The sequence below is a fragment of the Pantherophis guttatus genome, chromosome 5 (assembly GCF_059756535.1).
Source record: "Pantherophis guttatus breed Tessera chromosome 5, ASM5975653v1, whole genome shotgun sequence".
In the NCBI taxonomy this organism is placed as follows: Eukaryota; Metazoa; Chordata; class Lepidosauria; order Squamata; family Colubridae; genus Pantherophis; species Pantherophis guttatus.
Genome location: NC_142067.1, coordinates 23,081,488 through 23,105,859, shown reverse-complemented (window position 1 = coordinate 23,105,859; position 24,372 = coordinate 23,081,488). Strand labels below are relative to the sequence as shown.

Here is a 24,372-nt window from a genome sequence, read left to right as displayed (position 1 = left end):
AAAAGAATCTCACTACTGTAATGGATTCTTTGTAAAAGCTAGAGTCTATTATGGATTTGTAGTTTCAAGATTGCTAAATTGAGTTGGCCTAAGCAACCTCTAAGATTATCTTCCAGTACTAAAATTCTTATTGTATACACTAATACTTTTTTCCTTTATCTACAGTGATTTTTCAAGTTCTGGTTTAGATGATTTCCTGACACTTGGTATTTCAAGTTTTTAGCTGGAGTTGCCCACACAATTTGGACTTCTTAATCAGACATGCAAGCATCCACATATATAGTGTCTTCCTTGAAAATATGAATTGCATTGCCATATAAACTATCTACTAGCAAACAATTTTTCTTTTATCTCACTGAACAATCCTGGGAAAGGTACATGGGATTTCAAAATAATTTACACAATCAAGAAATCTTCAGAATCTTTGAAACACTTCATGCAAAGCATGAAAAATCCAGAGCATCTGTTTCACAAAAAATGACTAACCTGGGGCATTCAGTCATGAGAAATTGTTCTGTGCAAATTCCACTGAAGTAGGAGCTGAAGAAACAATGCCTTTTCTGGACGAACTCCATTGAAACAGAACACAAATACTTCACTTGTACAATCCAGCTACAAATTAAAAGTTACATCACTTCAACCTACTGAAACTGACTATATAGCAAAGGGGAAAATTCATTATTTTTTATTATCACGTCTTAGTTGTCTATATAGATGTGTCATCTGCATGAAAGACAAAATGAATTTCAATAAAAGCAAGAATTCTGAAAGATGTATTGATTTAAGTGACACATCCTATTCATAGAACAAAATGTCACTTTTTAAATAGATTGGATTGGCATATTATTAAAACTAATAGTATGCCAATTATTTTAAAATATTTATCAGTTAATCCATACACACACCCATTTATCTCTCTCTCTCTCTGTGTATCTATGTAGCAGGGGTGGATTCTACTTACCTTTACTACTGGTTCGCAGTGGGGCCGCGCGCGCTTCGCTTGCTCTTCTGTGCAAGCGCAGAAGCTTCTGCGCATGCACAGAAGCATTTTGATGTCAAGGTCAGTGGACGGAACCTCCTGCCGGTTTTACTACCGGTTCTATAGAACCAGTGCGAACTGGGGGCAACCCACTACTGCTATGTAGGTATGTATACATATGTATGAACAAGGCCAAAATGTTATTGTCCAAAGAAACCATGGAATGTGATTTTGTGCCTTAGAGAAAACAAGAAAGGCAAGTTATTAAGGCAAATGTCAATGACATACTTCCTTCAAACAATTTTATTTGAGAAACAAAAAGTTGCACACACAGACAAAGACAGCAGCACTGTTAAAAAATAGCTTCACAAATTATATACATTAAAGAACTCAGTGATTTAACACTGTAATTGTGTAAAAAGCCGTAACATACATATATCAGGTCTACTAACTTTAACTGAAGCGCAACACAATACAAATTTAAAACAAAATTCATTTAACCCTCCTTAATTCAACAAAAATTAAAAACCTCCTCCTTCCACAATGAAAAAATAAAAATAAAAACCTTCAAACTTTGGTGCTATTCACAACCAATATGAAAAGCCTTGTGCTAAATAGGCTCTGAATCTATCGCATTCAAAACTCACATTTGGCCAGACAACTCGCTCTTGTATGACATAAAACATTCGGAACTTACAAAAATAGTACTGAACTGAAAGCAGCCAACTTCATAACCAGGATATGTACATACACCTGTTTGTTTCTGAAAGGTGCCTCAGTCAAATTGTGAACATTTCTTTGAGTTATATACAAAATATTCTCTGTGTAAAAAGGTTAGACTTCACCAAAATTCTGTACACACGTGCTGTAGAGATTTACAATCTGACTCTTAAAAAAAAAAAAAAAAAGGCCCTAGCACAAACCCTGTGGAACTAAATGGGGTCAGCGCTAGCAGCACAGTTCAAGGACTGGGGTTCTAACCCATCATTTAAGGCAATAAATATTCCTGTTGCTTCTCTTTAAACATTTGTGTAGTTGGGTATACAGCTCAACAATACTATAAACTCAACCAGAGTAAGAATTGTTCTGCTGAAATTGTCTGAAAACAAATTATTAATTAACAAACATCTTTCATCCTATGATTTATAAGCTAGCAAGAAACCTGCTATCTACTTAAGATAGGCAAGCATCAACTCCAGATTGGAGATTTTATGCATCTGTTTGGAATGGTGCAATTGAGGTCAGTTGGTCTTCCTCATGATGGTAGAAAAATCCCTCAGCATAAATTTACCAGCGTAAATCTGGTTTACAAAGGCCATGGCTTAGGCCAGGGGTCCTCAAACTTGGCAGCTTTAAGACTTGTGGACTTCAACTCTCAGAATTCTGGGAGTTGAAGTCCACAAGTCTTAAAGCTGCCAAGTTTGAAGACTTCTGGCCTAGGCAATTTCTACTTGGATGAACTGTATAACATGAGAAAACAAAGTCCATGGGAAATGCTGCAACAAATTAAATTTGCAGGGAATTTTAGTTAAGAGCTTTACTCTCCTGATAAATTGTCACAGAGTCATGTATGACAATTCTCTGTCCATGTTAAACTGTGGGCACCCATCAATCACACATGAACATTTTATGCAAACTGAGGCCATTCCAAAATTCTCAAAAAGCCTTCTGAAGCCTTTCTCTCTAAAGATAGATCACAACAGTTCAGAAACAAATCCATATAGAATGCTTATAGTGAACACCAAATTCAGTTAATGCTTTGAAGGAAAAATGAAATGGAAAAAAGAGAGAACCCAAACAGGTCACAATATCATACATGCAGTAGATATTACAACTGCTCTTGCATATGCTAACAGTATTTAAGGACATGATAGAATACCCCAAACTCGCACTTAGAAATAACCCACATGGTTTGAAATGCATTATATATAATTCATATACGTGAGTGTTCATTATACTGTATATATTTACATACATATACACAAAACCACCCTGATGTTTTTAAAAGGCCATATCACAAAACAGAAGATATGGATTTAAGATTCTGAATATTAGAATATACTTTCACTTTAAAAAGAAACCAAATATGCATACCTATGTATGGCGGAAATCATATTGACAAAAATAATTTGTTACCAACATTACATTAAATAGATGGTTTTATAAGTTTCCTTAATAATTACATATATAGAAGACAAAGAAGCTTTGATTCACAAAAAATAGAGCATTTGTAACAATTACAGTTTTTAGCCCATAATGGGAAGAAGTAGCAAAATGTTATAAATCTCCAAGGACACAGAGCACCTACTATATCAGTTTAAAAAAATATATATTTTCAGGATGAACTAAATGAAAGCATAGTCCTTTTTTTTCACCTGACCCTATCCCACCCATCCTTTTTTTCATATTTATCTTTTCCCCCTTTTGTTTCCAGCTGGGGGTTTCTTCAGCTGGAGAAGTTGTCCTCCTGTACCAAAGCTTGCAGAGGCTGGATTGGACACCCCAAATGTCAGGCCAGCAGATGCTGTGATGCCAGGATTGCTGAAGTTAAACCCAGATGTGCTCGAATTGCCAAAGCCTTGTAAAGGAGGGGAAAACATTTCAAAGTGAACAGATGTGATCACATAAAGCACAACGGATTTTGAGTTCTTTAAGCGTGAAGTGCAATTTGAAAATGCTGGGGATCCCTTGCTGCCTGATAAGCTACATAGCATAGGAAGCTCAAATAATGCTAAATGAAGTATAATCTATATAATATGGACAATATTATTAGGAGACTGAAAGAAGCTAGTATTATGTCTATTCAATTTTACCATGAGTGGAACATAGGTTTATAGGATTTGAATTTTTAATTTAAAGAGGCGTTAAATTAACTTTCAGAGTTAAAAATAAGAGACATTTCAAATTAACTTTACCTTTAGCTCAAAAGCAATGTAACTCTCAGAAGCTTATAACCTTATCACAAGGCAAAATAACACAGTCAATCTTTGCTACCTGAAGGCCTCTATATAAGCTGGAATCACAACTCCCTTAATTCCCAATGAGCCTGACTAATCCAAATTTTTGGGAATTGCAATCCTAACTCACCCAAAATGTACCAGGAAAGTTATTAAGTTTATGTGGGCAGGATGTCTGAACAGTGATTTGGAAAAAATGCTTCCAACACTGAGTAAGCAGAGCACTTCTTTTCCAATCAATAAAACCGCCCAACTATTTTTTAACCTTTTGTGCCCAACTATTTTTTAACTTTTTGTGCAAATCTGGAAAAGGTGCTATTGTTTTAAGAGTCACATTAACATTAAAGACAGAAATGAAACCCAGTATTTTGAGAACATTCATTACAAATGGCCCACATGGAAGCCTGAAAAAAATTAAGACTGTTATTGAAAAGAAAAAAAAAAAGGCGAGATCCAGAGCACTTCTTTTGAATAATTTTCAAAGTGTGCAGAGAATAAGTATCATTATAGATATAATAAATATATTTAAAGGCTTTTTATTCAGGGGGAAATTGGTCAAGCACAAAGAGGCAGTGCCATTTAGGTGTATAGCAGGGAAGCCCAATAAGATTATTTTTTTTCCTTAAAGCAGAAAAGTACAAGGATGAATATTCTAAGACCAAAACATCCCCTTTTCCATTCTCAGATTGGAATATCTGGATGAGCAGCTGAATGTTTCTGATATATTTTAGGGTCAACATTCTTCATAGGACCTCATTTGTAAGAATGATTGTAAATTCCTACATAGAAAATATCACAAAACTGTATTTTGTGACCAAAATACTTTGTACAGAAAACTTAACTGCCCCATAAAACATTCAGAACAGAACAAACCTGCACTAAGGCTTCCTGAAGGCTTATTTGCCACTCCAAATCCAAACGATGGCGCACCTGGAGCACTGCTTCCAAAACCAGCGCTACCTGCAAATCCTAGGACAAACAGTAGCAGATAGGAAACACAAGTTAAGGTGCACAGGTCGAATTGCTTTTAATCACACAATGTGTTAAGTTTATCACACAATATTTTATCAACGAGGCTCTAAAGCCTAACTAAACTGAAATCAACATCCCTTTGGTACTCTGCCCGTGTCTATATTAAGAACCCACTGATTCATTGCATATACTTTGCAAATCTGACAGTGGTCAGCCATCTTAGTTTGTATTACTTACTTATATTGTTATTTTAATTCTAGACTTCACACCTTTTCATTCTTTTTTATGAATAAGGAAATACCTTAAATGTTTCCACATGAGGCATCCGCTGTCAGCCATCAGTTTGCAATTTTTAAAAAAATGACATGAGCCTATAGATAATTTTGTCATCTCTTCTTGTTTTAGGTAACCTATTTTATTCATTCTGCCTTTGCTCAACCACTACTTGCAAAAACCAATAGATAAAATTGAATTGTCTATGGCTAATAACCCTAAAAACTATAAAACATACTACAGCAATGAATTTTCACTAGATGCAATATCTTTGGTAGGTATGTATAAAGTGTATAATAAAAGTGGCATGTTGGAAATAACACCTTTACACAGAAAATCTTTAATAGTGAACGTTGCAGAGGCAGAAATCCCCTCATAATAATTTATAATCTCAAGAAACTTTACAGTGGATCCAGATTTAGTCCTGCTAATCAGATCCCCTTTGTACTTTTTATGTGCAACCAAGGAAGAATCTGTTTGCACAAGTCAATTTCAGCCACCACTGCTATACATGCTTCAGAGAACACTTTGAAGGCACATGGAAGAAAGGAAATATTTTTCTTACTTCAAGCAAGGCAGAACTTACGGTGGAATTTCTGCTAACACCGATCAAACTTCAAGTATTATAGGTTTTTAAAGTATTTCCTAAGCCTACTATAAAAAGTTCTGCTAAAACCTGTATGTTCTTCAGGTGCTCTGAAAAAGTTTTATCAGTTTTATCAAAGGAAATCTTATTAACATTAGTGACTATTTTATTATTGTGAATTTTTTTCTCATAAATTTCAGGTTAAACTTAAAATACTATAGACAGACTAATTGTATTTCCTAATTAAATCCCAAACTATTCACATAATAATTGAAAACTGTAAAAACCAGATTTCTTCCATGTTATAAATGTGTATACAATTGAGAGTTGATTAAAGATGGGTGGTTGTATGATTATCTTAAATAAATAAAATTAGGAAGTAAAAAATTACTTCAGATATAGCAAAAGCTTAATTTATTTAAAAATTCCTGTCATTTCAGCAGTCATACACTTAAGGACATTGCATCATTAGCCCACTTATGGCCCCTTGAAAATAAATATATAGACTTGTCTTTTCCGCCAGCTGCATTGGAAAGATTTGTGATAATAAATGGATAGAGTCTTCTGCTATTCACTGCCAAATAATGCCAAATACTGAATCTGAAAAAAAGGCTTTGGGTAGATTTTGTAACGCATTACATCCTTCTACATCAGAACTATCAAACCCCCAGCCTGCGGGCTCGATGCATTATGTGATGCCGCCGTGATGATGTGAGTTTGACACCCCTGCTCTACATTGATAGGATAGCTTGCAGAACAATTGAAATACTAAGCAAAGTTTATTTTACTGCTTAATTTCTTGTAACTAAATAGGAAAGTGAATGGAAGTTTTAAGCCATTTGCTTTTTGATTTAAGAAACTAGTCCTCTGAAAGGGAAAATATGACTGCAACATAATACAAATAACAAGATGATTATTTGTGAAGTCTGAACGGAGTTAATCTTTTAACATTTCTTTGATGTCCATATTTGCAAGTTAACTCCCATACTTCTATTTATCCTTGATTGCATAATAATGTAATTACACCACTACTGAGGCTGCATTTTGCATCATTTTTAATTTATTTGGGTTGGTGAAAAGAAAAAAGATCTCCAGGCTTGTCCAAATCTTACGTAAACTAATACATTTCTTGAAGTGTGGTTAATTAGAATTTCTGGATCTGTGTATTAACAACGGACTAATGGTTACCCTTCCCACTGAAATATCACCAGAGAAAGAAAACTGGTACATTAATATATTAACATATTTTGGGATTTTTTTAAAATAAAAAAATAAAATGCAGTTTATATGCATCTTATTCCATAAAATTAAGATACATAACAAACTATAAATGTATTTAATACGATTTCTGCAAACATGCAATTCAATAACATTTTAGGAAATAATCTTTGCCTCCCCAAATGATGGACATTTACTTAAATGTCCATTGAAGTAAAAAAAAAAAAAAAAAAAAAGTTTAAAAACCTAAATAAATTCCAGAAAAAAAAAGATGACTCCTTATTACCAAAAACATTTTCCCAACAGAGATAATGAAATAAATCAGGAATAACAATGAACAAAAAATAACAATGCAAATAAAGCATCATATCTGTGAACTATAAAAAGTCCAAAGGGCACTAAGGTTACCATTTTCCCACTCTCTCAAGAAAGACTTTCAGCTGCACTGGTTTGTTTTTTTTATGTGAGCTGCACATTGAGATTAATCAGGGGCTTATGGATATTTCATATCCATTTATAAGGAGTCCAGCAATGCGGACTGATACATGTAAAGATTGCAAACACCAGTGAAGTGTGCTACGAATTCAATTCAGGAAGTGCTGCAGAGTAATTCAGTGAAACATTAGGAAAAAAAAAATTAAAGAAGGGTACCTCCAAGGCTTGAAGAGCCTAAGCCACTTGACTGCAAGCCAGTGCCAATACCTGAACCGAATGGCGTTCCAAAACTAATTCCCAGAGTCGGCTGTGGCCCTGGTATGAAAAAAATGAAAACAAAGCTTGCCTTACTGTTTCACAACAGAGACCCATGATGCAAACCCTTCATTAAAACTAAATCATAGCTTAACAAATGCTTTTTAGAGCACCCAAGCTTTCTTAGTGTCTTCAATTGCTAAATTTTAGATTTGGAATGCAATACAAAAATGAAGCTACTGGTAAAACGTTTATGTTATGTCAAAGCATGAGACCATGGTTTTTATGGACAACTCAGCATGTCATTTTAAAATTAAACTGTCAGCTCCTTGACGGGAGTATATGTGAGCAGCGCTTCTTTTAAAATCAAGGTTTATATTAACACAAATAAAATCATCATGTTACCAATGTCTGGTATTAAAATACTCAGCTGAGTATTTTATCCAGTTTTTTTTAAAAAACAAACGAAACAAGTGGATAAAACACAACACAATAATTTTATTTTATTGAATTTATTTTTCATTTTTGAGCAAGTCAATTACACAGTAACATGACAATTCAAGCTGGTTCACACAAAAAAATGATAGTTACTGAGTTGTTAGAACTTTGCTACATTTACAACAATTTTTGCCTGTTTATTTAAACATTTACAGAAAAGGCACAATTGTGTACCTTGCCCAATACATTCAAAAAAATTTCAGATTCAGAAGATTGGAGACAGTGGTTTCCCTACATAAGCAGACTGTCAAAATAGGCTTTATATCATTGTTAAAATGTCTAGCATCAGTCCAGGGTAGGAGTGGTAAATCTCCTTATTAGCCCCAGGTATAAATAATGTGAAACAAAAGTTCTAGATTTTTTTTTTGACTAATTTATACAAGCTACTTGACAGTATTCACAGTAAACTGTTTAAGTTCAGCAATTAGTGCATTAATTAAACTTGATGACTTTGTCAAGTTCAAATACTGTGCCTGCCTTTTTATATCTGTTTATTATATCATGCTGAAGGCCAACAGTAAAATCTAGAAAATACTGTTCTAAGACAATGCAGAACAGCACTTGCTGGATTCCCTTCTAATAATGAATGTCCTATTGTTACTTACAAATCCAATGGTGCAATCATCAAAGTGGGAGGTTTAATCAATATGATAGTGTTTGCCAGCAAGTATTTTACTTAAAACACTCCAAGGTTTTTTACATTTCATTTTTTTCCTGAATATTTATTATTTTCTATTTAAAATACAACCCCACCCCCAAAATTCTACCTCATTATTGCATTATAATACATTCATCTACCATGATTTCAATTTAAAATAACATTAATACTGATGACAATTGCAGACTTTGATGTACAGGTCAGACAGTATGCATGGTCCCTTTCTGGTTTTATAAAGTTATAAATGCTTGAACTTCAAGTTCTCACAACCATTACTTAAAGAAATAATCATATATTAAGCAAAAGGCACTTTTAGAAAATCTTTTGCCAAGGAACGTCTCATTCTAGATGACCCAATGCAAAAAAGAGGTTGTAATATTCATGGTAGCATAAGTTAAAGGGCAAGTAGTGTTGTGAACTTGCAATTAAAAGACTTATTTTGGCAAGCTGAGGTTTCATTTATATTTTAAACATATATTATACATATTATTTGAAGACTTTGGGTCAGTTGAACTTGATTTTTATTTTAAATAAGAATGAGAAAAAACATTGATTTCAAGGAATTAGTTAATTCTGAATCTAATATTTTAAAAGACATTTTGCATTTAGAAATGAAACTAGATATAAACAAATTAATATATGTTAGTAACCAGAAGCTCTTTAAAAAGTTCTCAATCTGAAGTTAGTTAGGTTCTAAAAACAAAAAAGCATCCAGTGTTCCACTTTTAAGGAAGTGTATCAGTTTTCCATCTCAGGAGGCGGCACCATTGGTGAAAGATCTTGAAAAATAGTAACACCACAGTCCTCCAAACCAACTTTTTTTCTCCAGATTTTTAAAGTAGTTCAAGACAGACTTTATATTTAAACTTTATAAGTATAAGATTTCATAATTCAAACTGACAAAACCTTTCAACTAAATAGCAATTTTGAATTGGCACAATTCTGTATCAGAAAATCAAACAACCTCATTCAAGTTAATTATCCAGACATAATTTAAATAATACTACAGATTATCCATGCCAAAATAAACTTTGTCACCTTTGGATAACATGTTATGAATCATTTAAAATATAAGTTATATGCTGCAAGCTATTTAAAATTTATTACCTTAAAGAACAATTTAAGTTTAATAAATAAAGCTCACTACTACTACAGCAATTTATTTGTGCTTTTCAGTAGTAAGTATCACTATTTTCAATGGGACTTCCCTTAATAATTTATGTTTGGGATCGCAGACTAAGAGCCCGGACAGAATAAATATTCTGTATTAAGCTTGCCAAATATCATTGTCCAAACTGTTTGGTATCAAAAAATAAAGGTGTAAAGCATAAATTCTACACATCTGGCCAAGAATCTGATTAATACATTTCTTATTAAAGTCAAATTATCTTAATTTAATCTCAATATTGTAGTAAAACCTTCAATTTTATCCAACATTTGTTGAAACAGAAGGTCCAATTTAGTATTCATGCTGAGGGTATTCATTCCAAGAAGTGTTTTAAACTGCACTCTCAGCAAGATTGAATTACAAAGTAAAGCTTTCAATGCTGAAAGGTGTTAAGACTACACAACCAGAGGGAAGCAACCTTGAGACTTGCTGAACTACAACTTCAAAGATTCCAAGTCCTCTGGCTAAGATTGCCAGAAGTTGCAATTCAGTAAGAGTTACAGAGTGATAGTTTCCCCAACCCTGAGGTAAAATAGCCAATTCTTTAATTGCCCAAAATGGAGAAACACGATTATGTCTAGCTATCTATACTAAACCATCTTTGCTTGAATGGTTAGGGTTAGGAGTAAGATTTTAAAAAGGAATAAATTATTAATTTAATTTCTAAATAGCCAAAGCTGAAGTTGGCACAGTTTAATTGCAAATAATGCTTTAAAGTAGAGCAAACACATTTTCCTACAAAGACGTAACCATTCCCTACGCATTGGCTTGTAATTACAAAAATGCTTTAGGACTTTAAAAATGCAAGCTCTTTTAATATTTCAAATGTGATTAATCAATGATTTTTAATGGCCTTTCAAAGAAACTTATTTATCTATTATAGGAAGTCTCTTCAACACCATAAACACAAACATTTTCACATACATCTAATCTCACTAACACCAACCTACCATATATTATTTAAACATAAAATGAAAGCCAACTAAATATTATAATTTGTTTGCTGTTCTTTGATGAGCATAACAAAGTTTAAATATGGGCTGAAGGTCACAGCAAAGAAGTGCAAAACAATCACTGGTCCATCTGGCCAGTGATTGAGTGGTTTGCTTAGGTCACTGTCACCCTTCCAAATGTTGACACATTTATTCACAGGTATTCACAACTAAAACAATATTATTGTACTGCAAGCCAAGAATCTGCAAGTTCTTATTTTCATAATTCTAATAAATTTGGAACTGAAACATAAACATTAATTTCCTTCGGCACTCAGTTAAATACAAAGTATTTGATGAAAATTAAGTGCCTTTTGCCATGCGGAGGCATCTACGCATAGATTTTGTTCTATATTCTGAACAAAAGTATGTGAGAAATTTAAATTAAACCCAACATCATTTATATTGCACAACCACAGTTAAAGAATTACATTTTCCCCATATCTGAAAAACCTAGTGATGATGCTTACTTCACTCATGAGATGAACTCAATGAACCTTTCTTTCTAATGGAATTCTTTCAGTCAGCCACCTGGGTTCACAGAAATTACTTCTCATACCTAGGACCCCTCTGAATCTTCTCCAGAAAACTGGAGAATGCGCTGGAGTAAACTTTGGGAGCAAAGTATGTGGATTATTTTCCCCCCCAGGTAAAGGTATTTAGGATTGTAACAGCAGTTTCTGCAGCATTACCAGTAATTTAAGGGGGGAAATCTGAACATTACAATTTTGGAACTTAGAGTCTAAATATTTTCCCCCTCTGCATAAAACTGTAAAAGCACTATAACATTATCACATATATGAATACACTTAGAACAGAAGGTTTAAACTATAACAGATTAAATACGTAGCTACAGTAAAAATAGAAGGATGTATAAACCATGTCACTCTCACTAAGCTTCATTTGATTCCTCCAGCTGTCAACACCTATTATGTCAATGCTGGAAATACCCTGTAGATCCCATTATTTAACAGCTGTACCTCAGTTAAAGGCTGTCTACATAGTAAAGTATGCATACATATACTACACTACTGTTTGTCAAGTACAGAAGAAAAACCTAAGCATGTTCTTAGGTATGTCTGGAAGAGACTACTCCAGTATAAACTAGGTCCTAAACTAGTTTGAGTTGTAACCTGTAAATCCAGAACTCTTAAGCAGTCACTATTTTTTAAGCTCAGACTACATTGGATGGCCAATAGAGTATATTTTAAAGAGGAAATCAACACCTCTCCTTAACTTCTATCCATGCGAATTTCCCAGTGGTTGTAATTTTAAAAATACTTTTTTCTATACATAATTTCAAAACTTAGCATCTTCCTGATGGATCTATAAAAATGGTCTTTATGTTCTCTTAGACTTATTCCAACAACAAAGTGCTATGTAACAAATAATAGAAAAGCCCTGTAATCTTCCATGAGAAAAACCATTCTAAATCAGACTTCAAAACAAATTATCAGTATAGGAGAATAGTCAAGACAAATTATAAAAGTTCATACAATGCATCCTAATTTTCGAAGGTGTTATCCTATGCATATTCAGAGGTGACAGACTCACATTTGAAAGGGCTGAGTAATACAGTAAATAAAACTGTTACAAAAAATTTGCAAGATTAAATACTGGATGTGTAATTATTGCTAAGTCTAGCCTGCGTTTTCTATTACCAATATTTCGATGTACTGCTATTCACAATTTTCAGATTTCCAAAACAAAAGGAAGACCTTATATAAAACAGCACACCAGCTTATTATTGTTGTAACACTAAAAGCTATAACTTGAATGCACTCAGACCTGTAGCAGGCTGTTGCTGCTGTGTAAGTGTTGCAGCCATGGCAATGGCCGCTGCATTTGGTATGTTGCTGAAAGGAGTAGGTCCAGTTGTAACACGTGGGGCAGTCTGCCATTTCTTTGCTTCTACTCGCCTTGCCTCAAACACATCCACAGCATCTCCTAAAAAGATTTTTCTGTATCCAAGATACTGGTCTTTGAGCATCTGAACAGAGACAAGAAAACTATTTTACACTGCATCCACCTTACAGAATTTTCCTATTCTGAAAAAAAAAACCCTATTATGTGTTATATTTTATTAAAATTATATGCTACCATAATATAATATTTATGTTACTAATAATTTTGAATTACACTCTTTACAGGCAGGAACTATAACTATGTAACAATTTTTGGACACTAGAGACACAAGTAAAATGTAAAAATGAAGATTTCCTTGGAGTAGAATTTTCAGATTCTTTTCCACTTATTTTTCTTTTGTATTTTCAATAAAATTGTGATAAGGATATCCGAAGTTTAATACACATATTGCATTGGTTATTTTACTTCCAAATTGCAGAAAATCATATTCCCTTTACACAAGACTTGCCAAATTTTGCAGCCTCTTATGTGGGCTATTATTGTTAATGCAACCCCTAAGTTTGATACTTTCATTTAAAGCAATGTTATTCATAACCTTTAGTTTGTTCAATGTTCAAGTCTTTTTAAAAAAGCTCAGATTTTCTTTTCTGATGTTATATGTATAGCAACTCCAATATTATTACCATAATTAGGACTAATTGTCAACTTTTCATTATAAATCAATTATAATCAGATTGATTTCAAGAACTTGTTACAGGCAGAGAACATCTGACCACTATTCTCTATGGAAGCTTTATTAATCTGTTTTTTCCTAACCCTTACCACATACACACATACAGAGAACCATGAAAAAGTTACTACATTTCATATACTCTTCATTTAAAATCACCTCAAGAAATTTATCAGTTCCTTATTCCTTGTTTTTTTTAAAAAAAGAGGCTTATGTATTACTACAGGATCAGTTAGCACCCAAGATGCTACTATCATTTTCTTCTTCCAAAGAAATCAAAAACACAAGTCAAAAAGCTAAAATCAGAGCCATTAAAATGCAAGATATTCATTAGCTGTACATGTTATACAATATATGAATGCACTGGAAATATATTTTACCTTGACATTTTCATGTATTGATTGAAGCTGTGCAGCTAGAGCTACAAATGTTTGATAAATTTTCTGCATAGCCATGGATAAATCTGTGAGATATGAAAAATAAAACCTTGTTGCAATATAAAATCGTAATTCTTATTGCTATCAACAGAACTAACATACTTTTCATTGATCATTGTGAAATGTATAACCATAGATTTGCAGTACTAAAATGGAACACAAGGATAATTTACTCTGAGACTTCTACAATGTGCAGAAAAGACATTTAAACCATCCATGAGGTGGCCTCTTCTTGATGGCTTGATGGCCCGGTGGGAAGGTGGGGGAATGGTTTGATATGAGTAACAGGCACGCATAGCTCCATTTGTGTGGAGCTGAGTGCATGCTTGCCTACTGCTTGTGCAGCCTGAAAGTGGTCCACAGCCAGGAATTGGGGAATCCTGCTGTAGACTAAAACATATCTTATATATCTGGTTCTACTTTCTGGGGCCATGAAAAATGGTTCATGACTATCTTCCCCTTGTTTCTCTGGATGTACCTGAAAATGGGTATTATCCTCCTTCTGAACTTCTCACCTCCTTTTGTTTTTTGTCCACAAGTCCCTGTCTCATAAAGATGCTGCATAGTGTAATTAACCAAGATATTAAAACGTGCATTTTTACCTTGTGGAGTTATGTGTGAATTGTTTGCTTGGGTAGCAAGATGATTTTCCAGTTCTTCAATCTGCTGTCTGTACTGCTGCAGTTGTACTTCAAATTGTTCAATCAAGATCCTGAAGTAGCTAGATTAAGTATATTTCAAGTGGAATTAAGTATCACTCTAAAGAAAAATGTAATTATTTTGAAGACCAAGACTAGAATAATTAAATTTGCTTTGTTTTTCTTCTCATATTTTTATTTGTAACATATCAAATAAAATAACACATCCAACAAATCACTGGTTTGTGATTTGACTTATATACAGTAGTGACCAAAATTGTGGAAACCTTTTGGGAAAAATGTTTTCTAAAACTAGCTAATAACACCACTTTTTTGAGTAGTACCATAAAATTATATATCAATGGAATTATAATTTAATCAAGAATGTAATGCAATAACTTTTATGAAGGATTTGCTATTAGCAGTTACAGTATAAAGAAGAAAAGTGAAACATGTAGAAAAAACGAGATATACAAAAATTATCACGTCAGTTAATACTTAGTTGGGTAACCTTTAGCATGAATTACAGCCTTACAACGTCTTCCCATGGAGTGAACCAAATCTTTTAGTTCTGCAGCTGTTATAATATGAAACCAAGATTGAATGATTGCTTCTATTAACTGGGTTTTATTGCTGGGTCACTTCTGACAAGTTTCTTTAGTCAGCTCCATAGATTTTCAATTGGGTTAAGGGAATTGAGCCTGGGAGTCTGGGCCTGGGAATAGCCCAGACCACTCCAGCAGTGGAATATTATCTTGAAACTCCAAAAAAAAAAAGTAGTGTTATTAGCCATCAAACCTCAAAAATACACTTTTCCCAAAAGGTTTCCACAATTTTGGCCACTACTATAAGTCACCGTTAGCACTTAAGAGAAAAACATGATGAAAACATTTTTTTTTTTAAAAAAAAAGAAGTTGTAATCACTTCCAAGTACCAGATGTGATTACTCCTAATGCATACAATTCCTGTTAAGAATCCAAGAAACACTCAAACCAAAGGAAGTGCATTTCTTGCATAATGAACTATTACGGAAATTGGCTCTCTGATGTTTTTGGCACATCTCTATTAAGAACAGATCTTTCAATTTTCTACTTACTCTGCTGGTGCTGTATTTTCATGCTGAAGCCCAGGAGGAGTTTTCTGTGTCCTTAGTGCTATCTCAGCATTTTTAAGTTCCTGCAGAAGGAGGAAAGGGAAAATCAGAAGTTGAAAGTCCAAAGAACAAAATTTGTATATAAATGTTTTAGTGAACTATTTTTCCTGATAATTAATCAATATTCTCAACAGTAAATTTTTGCATTATTGAAATCACTGAGGCCAATGGAAAGAAAGTCAGGTAAAATCAGATTATTGTTTGCACAATTATTAAGTAGAACTCCAAGTACCAACTATATTGCATCATCTTCCAAAAATGAGCTTAACAAAAACATTATATCCATTATAACAACCTTAAACTATAAATCTAGAATGGAATCACTAGAAAAATGATTTGCAGGCATTGCTTTTCCATCTCCAAGTTTGTTATAGCTATTTATTTTGCTGTGATCATTTTACTCACCTGTATATATTTACCCCAATCACTACAAAGGCCTGATTGAGGGTGATTTATTATTATGTGCTATCAAATTGCTGACTTTTAGCATCTGCAAAAATAGATTTTCCACAATGATTACTCCCTAACCTTATCCCAATAGTTCAAACACTGCTGGTATAATTAATTCCATCCATTTCGCCGCTTGTTGTCATCTTCCATTTCCCTCCACCTTTCCTACATTCATGGACTTTTCAAGGGAGGCTGGTCTTTGCATAGTATTTTCAACATGTGATCATCTGAACCTGGTCATTTATTTCTCAAGTGAGAATTAATAACTGATAGTGGAACCAGCCTTAAAACTGACTACAAATATGAAGACAAAGAAAAAGACAAATAGATGTACAACTATCTTGAACATATCGATCATGCTAAACTCCATATATCTACATAATTACACTTATATACTGCATGAGAATACTAGCACCTGGGAGGAAGGTTAGAAATACATAAGTTTACAGAAGTCAACGAGTAAAAAGATTAAAACTGCCAGCTATCAAATGATCAGTTTCCCAGAAATGATATACTAAAAATTAGAACACACACAGTAGTGAGATAACAAATATTTCAACAGAATAAACAGAAAGCAGAACTATTATTCAAGCAAACCCACATTCCCCCCCCCCAAAAATAAGCATACTGTTAATGTTATTACATTAAAATTAGAATAAATTAGTTTCTTTGGAACTATACCTGAGCGGTCTCCAGTTTTAGTTTATCAATATTAAGAGTGTTTCTCTGTAATCCACTTGCAGCCACTGATAATAATTGCTTCAAAGCTTTTATATCCTCTTGCACTTTAAGCATTGCTTTGGAAGACATTCGGCTGATTTCTTCCTGAACCTGTTTTTGTTCTTTCACAAACTTCCTAAGTAAGAAAAGAGGGAGGAAATCAGAAAAAAGAAACCCCCTGCCAAAATGAGTGATTAAGACTAGAAATAGCAATGATAGCAGTAGCTCAATGGCATATTAGAAAGTGTATACAGACTTTTTACAGTTTTCAGTATTTTGAAAATGCAAACACAATTAGTTATCAAAATGAATTTTAAAGGAATTCAGAATTTTAAAAATATATACAGCTATGAAGAATTGCAAGAATCAAGAAATTACTTACTGGAGATTTTCTACATCTTGGCAGATTACCGGAGGTAAATTTTCATCTTTTAGTGCTTTGCTATCCCTGTTAACAGATTTGTTCTATTATCAGCAAATTAGTGCCACACAAGGATTTTTTTTATATCACATTGTAGAAATAAAAAAAAAGTTCATCTGAGATTTAGTTTTTTCCCATCTTTTCTTTTTCTGAGATACAGTTTCTTTAAGTTTAAGAATTATTTCAATCAATTTTTAATAATCTTCTATTTTGTATTTTAATTTAAAAAAGTAAAACAATTTAGAGATGAAGAACTTCATTCTTCAGCTTTCAATTCCATATAAATCACATTCATTGAATATCACAATCTTAAATAGGAAAGTCAGGTATATGTTACTTCACTTTTTTTTTCAGCTCAGACAAGCAGATAATTCAGAGTTAAGAAATGTAAAAAATCAACAAAGCATTCCTAGCTGTATCTTCCTGCTTGAAATATCAAACATTTTATCACCAACTTCATTATTTTAGTCTTTCCATTTAAATTTAATTAACCTAGACTATTAAGTCATTATGTTTTATAGAAATGGGAGTAATTATATTTGATTTACTTACTCTGGTCTTGTTCCTGTTTTGTCACCTAGAAACAAACATTACAAATCAGAAGGCCTTTCTTAGCTTTATTAACATTATCAAATAGATTTTTACCAACATTATCTTCTTTATTTCTTTAAGGACATGAGCAGACATTCTGGGAAGAAATGGTAAACTGAAGATGGCTCCGCTAAAAGTGGATTCGATGACTGTGGCAGAATGAAGAACTCGTTGGACAAGGAGATGATTTAAGATTGTTCACAAGTGTTCTGTATAGTTGCTTCTTGCAAGAAAACCGCAAAACAGCAGTCTCCAGAAGGGTTTTCTATTTTTTCTTTTCTCCCCTATCCTTCTTTTTATTCTTTTTAGTTTTTATTCTTTTTTATTTTTTAATTGTGATTTTTTTAAAATAAAATCATTATAAAAAATAAAAAGGATACCAACAAAATCATTAGTTTAATGAGACAAACTTCTTCATAATTTTGATTGAATCCCTCTAAATTTATCTGAAAATTAGTTCCTGATAGCTGTTTAGGTGATAACATGACATTGAAAAATGTTGAGGCACATTTTCTAGTTTGATTTAAACCATTCTTAGTCTAATAATTATGATTATTATTAGTCTAATTATTATGATAATTATGAATACAATTTATGAGATGCATCTCTCAATTCAGCAACTGGGAGATTAATTTAAAACAAAGTACTGAAGTTGAGCATAGAAAATAAAGCTGGATATTTGCTTTTTGTTCTAAAAGCCATGATTTATATGTCAATAAAACTATTGTTATTTAATTTCAAATGATCCAAGTAAATTTATCTATATTAATTATTAATTAGTTATTTTATTTGTGTTGTTCTCTTTATTAATGCATACACTAAGATGCAGACTTAATTTTCAATTACTTTGAAATACCTGTTTCGCTTCTAAAAATTAATACCCATTGGATACCATTTATAAGATACAGGGAATCCTTGGATTTTGATGACAATTGGCTCTGCAATTTGTTTCATTAATCCCAAAATATTCCTGATTTCGTATAACTACAAAATTGTACTTTAAAAAAACATACTTTTTCTATCTGAAGAGCTACTGAAATCTATGCCACCAAGACCTTCATTAACTGTGGTAGCAGATGCTGCAGCTGTCCCAAGGGTCAAACCAAAAGCATTCTGTCCAAGCCCTGAAAATAATGCAAACATTTTTGGGTAAGTTTCAGGATTTTGTGAAGTAAGATGTATTATCCATGAAGACTGAAAGAATTTTCTTCTAATGTTATCAGCAGAAACTCTGAAATTATAAGCTGATAGAAACAGAAATCTGTAATTAAAATTGTCCTTATCATTAAGCCTGCTTTCCCACCATCAACAATAACACAGAGGTCTTCCGAAGACACAAGCGTTCAAAGATTGCAGTGAGATACAGAAGAATGGGGTTGTGCTTAAAAATTATTTCTAATTTCAAAAAGGAATACAATAAGCTGAAGCTGTTAACTACAAATTCAAATATTGCTTTTAAATCAGATTAATTACTACTTGTTTCAGTTTAAAGGATTAGCAGGATTGATAATCCTTTAAATTATTACATTAAATCCATGCATAAGATCCACATTCTGAAAATTTTAAATAATAAATATGAGCAATATCACCTGTTGTAGATGTGCTTGCATTTGGGAAAAGTGTTCCTCCTAAACCAGTCAAGGCTCCCCCCAGAGAAAGTCCTGTAGATACAGTGGTGGTTGGAGCAGTGGTGCCTCCCAAATTTAATGTAAAACCAGAAGAGCCTGAATTTTAAGCAGAGAATGCAATTCAGATCCTGAACTTTTAACAAAATGATACATCTTGATTTTTTTTTATCCCAACAACCATTCAGTTGCACACTGATACTATTTTAATGTAGTTATAAAGACTATATACATAACTTCCATTTTGGTGTTCATTATTTAAACCAAACATTGTTAAGCATTTGTTGAAACTTAAGGAGTCCTTGGTATTCTAGAACCCTTCCATATAGAGGAAGTCATTCACTGGTAACCTCATATACTTAAAATTCTATCAATTCCTTCATGATGTTCAAAACTTCAAATGCAAGAGTTCCAATAAATCCACAAAAAAGTTTAGAAAGGCACTTGGTTCTGAACTACTGTCTGACTCACTACTGAATCCGAGTCACTACTGAAATTAAGTGCTTTTAAGTGAGTCATTACTTCATCTTAAGTATATACAAAGAACCTGAAGCCTTGTTAGACAAATAGTGTGACATTATTGAGCCCAATATTCTCTCAGCATCGCAAGTAGATTCAAATCCTCTACCCTTGTTTTTTTATTACTTAAAATTATCCAGTTGTGCATACAGTCCAAAGTAATTTTTGGTGACATAGGTGGTTATACAAATTTAATTAAAAAAGCAGAGTTTTCTGTGACTGTCAAAAAGTCACAGAAGCTTCTTTTAGCTTAGCTGCAGTTATTAATACTGTAAGTAGCCATTAGGAGTATTTAATCAGCCTCACGTGATATTGAAAAGATAAAAAATTAGTATTTGAATGGGACTCAACCAAGAAATCTCAGGACTTCAGGCTAAACTGGACAGTTGAAAATATCTCAGAAAGTGGCAATGGCAAAACATTTTTGCTCTGTTGCCAATGACATGGATGTATAATGGAGTCTTCAGGACTTGAGCTCAACTCAAAGATAACTTTACTATATTCCTTCTATTAAATGTTTCAGCTTAATAAACTTTAGAATTCCTATCATCGAATTGTGACAGAGTACCTAAAGTATAAACTAGTTTTTGTAACAATTGTAACTAGAAAATTTAGACAACAGAAAAATGAGAAGAAAACTTGAAGACAGAACTATTGCAAGTGTACCTGCTGCTGGAGCAGAAGTAAGGGCAGAAGATAATGCAAGTCCAGAAGAAGTGGAAGTGATCGGTAAAGCAAAAGGAGTGGCTGATCCAGCAGGTTTACTGAAACCCAAACTAAGGCCAGTAGTAGAAGCAGTAGTAGAAACAGGCGCACCTATAAAAAAACCAATTTGTTTCATTTATTTATACAAATAAAATTTTATGTTATTTCTATTCTTAGGAAATATACCCCCAACACACATATTTTACACACACTGTGATAAAGTCTCCCAGGTTTCAGTTCAACACTGATTCCACCACTATGGCTCTCAGCACCTACTCATGTTCCTTTATATTGAGGAAAAAATAAATAAATACATATTTATTTGGAATATATATATAACAATTCCCATTTAAGAATTCCAATTACTATCCATAAAGAGAAGCTAATCTGAAATTAAAATGGTTCAAAATATTCTTTGCTTCACATACAATAACCAGAACCTGAAATAAAGCCATCACACTTAAACAATAAAACAATTACAAAGTTTTCTTGATATGAGAGTATACTTCTTCATCTAGCATTTGCCTACTTTGCCATGTTTACTAATACTTTACAAGAGGAAAAAGCTGAATTATACTCATAATAAAAGGTTACCAATCGTTCTTAAGCGTCACATCATTGAAGTCCAATGTTTTTCATTTGGGCATTTCCAGCTATTACTTCTCAGGTAAGGAAAAGGGAATGTTAATGATTATATAATACTTACCTAATGTTAATCCTGCAGCAATAGTTGTAGCTGTTCCTGTGTAGGAATACAAAATAAACAAATTTATGCCATTTTTGAAGAATATGGAAAGGTACAAAATTCAAAATCTTCAGCATAGAAACAAGCAACTTCGTATATCTAGGTATTCTGGACCAAAGTGGAAAACATTATTGTTTAATTGTATTATACAATATGCTTAACCTTTAAATATGTCTAATTAATAGATAGTCACATGTATAACAATATTATTTTAGTCCAACCCTTTCCATGCCTTGCAGTTATAATTCTCAGTCCACAGGTTCCAGGTCCCTGTGACTATATAGGACAGACGGGGGAAAGCTAACCAGCAGATTGAAAGAACATAAGCGAGCCGTCCGATGAGGAGATCCAAACTCATTAGTAGCCTCATACTGCAATGAATAAGGACACACATTCAATTTTGCAGCTAAGATTGTTGGGACAAGCAGACACAAAAACAGCCAAGGAAGTGATTGAAGCCTAGGATACAGGCCCCTCATCAGTCAAGAGGAGTGCTGATTTACCATCAGAATATCAAGTACTTAGAAGGCGAGGGATGGACAGCACAAGCAAATGACAGCCAAACTACTTAAAAGCCAACCATCAACACACCCCACTCAGCATCTAAAAAGCCACATACAACAGGCACCATATAAATATCATACACAGAACAGCAAACACTCTGTTAGACCAACCCAAGTGACCAACCCAGATTGGATCCTGCTGCATTATCCTGGGAAACATATATTCGCCTTCATCTGGAGAAGTTATCATAACTGAATTCATGTTATTTGACTATTCTGTCATTAAGTCAGTTTGATCTAATGGTTAAGGCATCAGGCTAGAAACTGAGACTATGCGTTCTAGACCTGCCTTTGTGATGAAAGCCAGCTGGGTGACCTTGCACCATTACTCTCTGTCAGCCCCAACACACTTCACAGGGTGATTGTTGTGGGAAAAATAAGAAGAAGGTATGTTGGATAGGTTCATTACCTTTGTAAAAAATAATAAAGGTGGTATACAAATAAATAAATGAAATAAAGGCACTTTTTAATTTTTATAAAATTCATATAGCTGCCCGCCTTATACTGAGGGTGGCTCTAATCAACAATTAAAATACCAGTAAAAACAGCACAATACATGTCTATTAAAACCAAAAACATTAAAAACCTAGCACCAATGTCAAACTTCAACATGCAGTCCCTTGTTAAATCCTCAGCCACCTCAACCTACCCCAGGGCTTGGGGGGGAGGGGGGGAGGCGGGGAAGCCAGATCTTAAGTGCTTTTTGGAAGGTTAAGAGGGTAGAGGTCTGTCAAATTTCAAGAGGAAGGGTGTAACTAATTCAATTCAATAACTAATTCAAGCTAATCAATGCACATTTTGATAGGAATAACTGAAATACGTTTTACCTGTATTAGTCCCTCCTAAGGTAAAACCTGTGGTAGGCTTTGAGCTAAAAAGTCCAGTGCCAAAACCCACAGAAGGAGTAGTTGTAGTAGCAGTAGCTGTTGAACCCAACGTCCCAAAGTTAAGGCCTCCAGTTGAGCTAAATTATAAAGTAAAAAATTATTAAGGACATGTTCATTGTTCATTTTATTTCTGCACTGCTAGTTTTACAAAACAGCATGTCTTAATTTAAATGCAATTAACTGAAATTTCATCTTCAACCAAGTGAGAGTTTATAACAGCTAAGATTGTTTAACCTATTTAACATTAACAATATTAATGCTGCTATATTTGTATGTTATACTATCAGTTGTTTAAACCATGATGTACTGAACCCCAACTTTGTATAAGGTAAATTAATGATTTGTTTGGCTAATATATTCTACTGGTATCCAGAAAAAGGGACAGAGCACATAACCAAATAAGATTTCTGTGTTCAGATATAACCCATAGTTAAAACAAACTATAGTCTCATACTGTTGAGAAAAATTAACTACCAGCTGTCCAAGAATGGGCTCATATATGATGCTGATCTGTACATCAAACATGTTGGCACTGTGTCTGAACCCTGCCTTAACAAAAGTTTTTATTAACTTGCTGCTTCTTCCAATGTGTTCAGAGTTATGGAAGACTTATAAGTACATCCCCTATTTTGAGGGGATAAAATTTAATACTGCTACTCAAACAAAATCTTAACTTGCAGAAAGTCCTAAGGAATCACATTTTTTTCTGTTCACTGCCTGTAAATCTTGATATTCCAGATATCTTGATATTCCAGAGATTGGATTAAATGTCTACAAGCTAATATTAATATTTACAGAATTAGGTTAAAACTGAAGTTTCAACCTAAACTTCCAAAAAAACTCGTTATTAAAATAGCAAAAAGATTGCTAGATATCAATAATTTTCTTACATATCTATTCCACAAAAATATGCCAGCACAACATCTTCTTAGATATTGCTGCTTATTATAGCACATCCTTCTAGTTACTGCTATTGTCCTGGTGTATTGTTAATAAACACACACACACCAAAGTACAATGAATTATCTAGTGTATTTCAGCTGTAAAAAATGAAATTAAGCTCACATTTGATACATAATGATTGCAAAATCAAATTTTCATCAATTAACTGATACACAAAAGAGATTTGCAGATTTACATCAGATTTGATGAAAACTGCCAATATACAAAATTCTAAAGGAGCATAAAAACCAGTCAAAATGCTCCAAATATGACAGAGCATACTCATCATAAAATGCTAGCTGACTGCATTAATGTTGTACTGAAAGGGGATATGGAAAGTATGCAGCCTTTCCTAATTTGATGCTTTCCAGAGATCTGAAACAACTCAG

The 24,372-nt window shown here is 33.3% G+C and overlaps 2 protein-coding genes across 9 annotated transcripts in view; one reads left to right on the top strand and one right to left on the bottom strand.

Annotated features, from left to right (window-relative positions):
• LOC148113304 (uncharacterized) overlaps nt 1-18,739 on the top strand; it is a 33,647-nt gene extending 14,908 nt beyond the window's left edge. The window contains exon 5 of one of the 2 annotated variants that reach the window (XM_087894711.1): nt 18,079-18,739. In XM_087894711.1, coding sequence (XP_087750837.1) covers nt 18,079-18,116 — 38 coding nt within the window. In that variant the 3' untranslated portion in view covers nt 18,117-18,739. Of the gene's footprint in view, nt 1-165; nt 771-18,078 lie in introns of those variants that run through there. The other variant, XM_087894712.1, reaches the window with a different exon arrangement.
• NUP58 (nucleoporin 58) overlaps nt 1-24,372 on the bottom strand; it is a 34,365-nt gene that overhangs the window by 6,253 nt on the left and 3,740 nt on the right. For 2 of the 7 annotated variants that reach the window (XM_034410529.3, XM_034410538.3), the window contains 15 exons: nt 22,982-23,118; nt 21,553-21,588; nt 20,808-20,957; nt 19,587-19,721; nt 19,011-19,121; nt 17,959-17,983; nt 17,368-17,433; nt 16,947-17,121; nt 15,759-15,838; nt 14,627-14,745; nt 13,968-14,050; nt 12,780-12,981; nt 7,637-7,735; nt 4,810-4,905; nt 1,268-3,557 (listed from right to left, as the gene is read on the bottom strand). In XM_034410529.3, the coding sequence (XP_034266420.1) occupies nt 3,388-3,557; nt 4,810-4,905; nt 7,637-7,735; nt 12,780-12,981; nt 13,968-14,050; nt 14,627-14,745; nt 15,759-15,838; nt 16,947-17,121; nt 17,368-17,433; nt 17,959-17,983; nt 19,011-19,121; nt 19,587-19,721; nt 20,808-20,957; nt 21,553-21,588; nt 22,982-23,118 (1,684 nt within the window). In that variant the 3' untranslated portion in view covers nt 1,268-3,387. Of the gene's footprint in view, nt 1-1,267; nt 3,558-4,809; nt 4,906-7,636; nt 7,736-12,779; nt 12,982-13,967; nt 14,051-14,626; nt 14,746-15,758; nt 15,839-16,946; nt 17,122-17,367; nt 17,434-17,958; nt 17,984-19,010; nt 19,122-19,586; nt 19,722-20,807; nt 20,958-21,552; nt 21,589-22,981; nt 23,119-24,372 lie in introns of those variants that run through there. The other 5 variants (XM_034410547.3, XM_087894704.1, XM_060686248.2 and 2 more) reach the window with 4 other exon arrangements.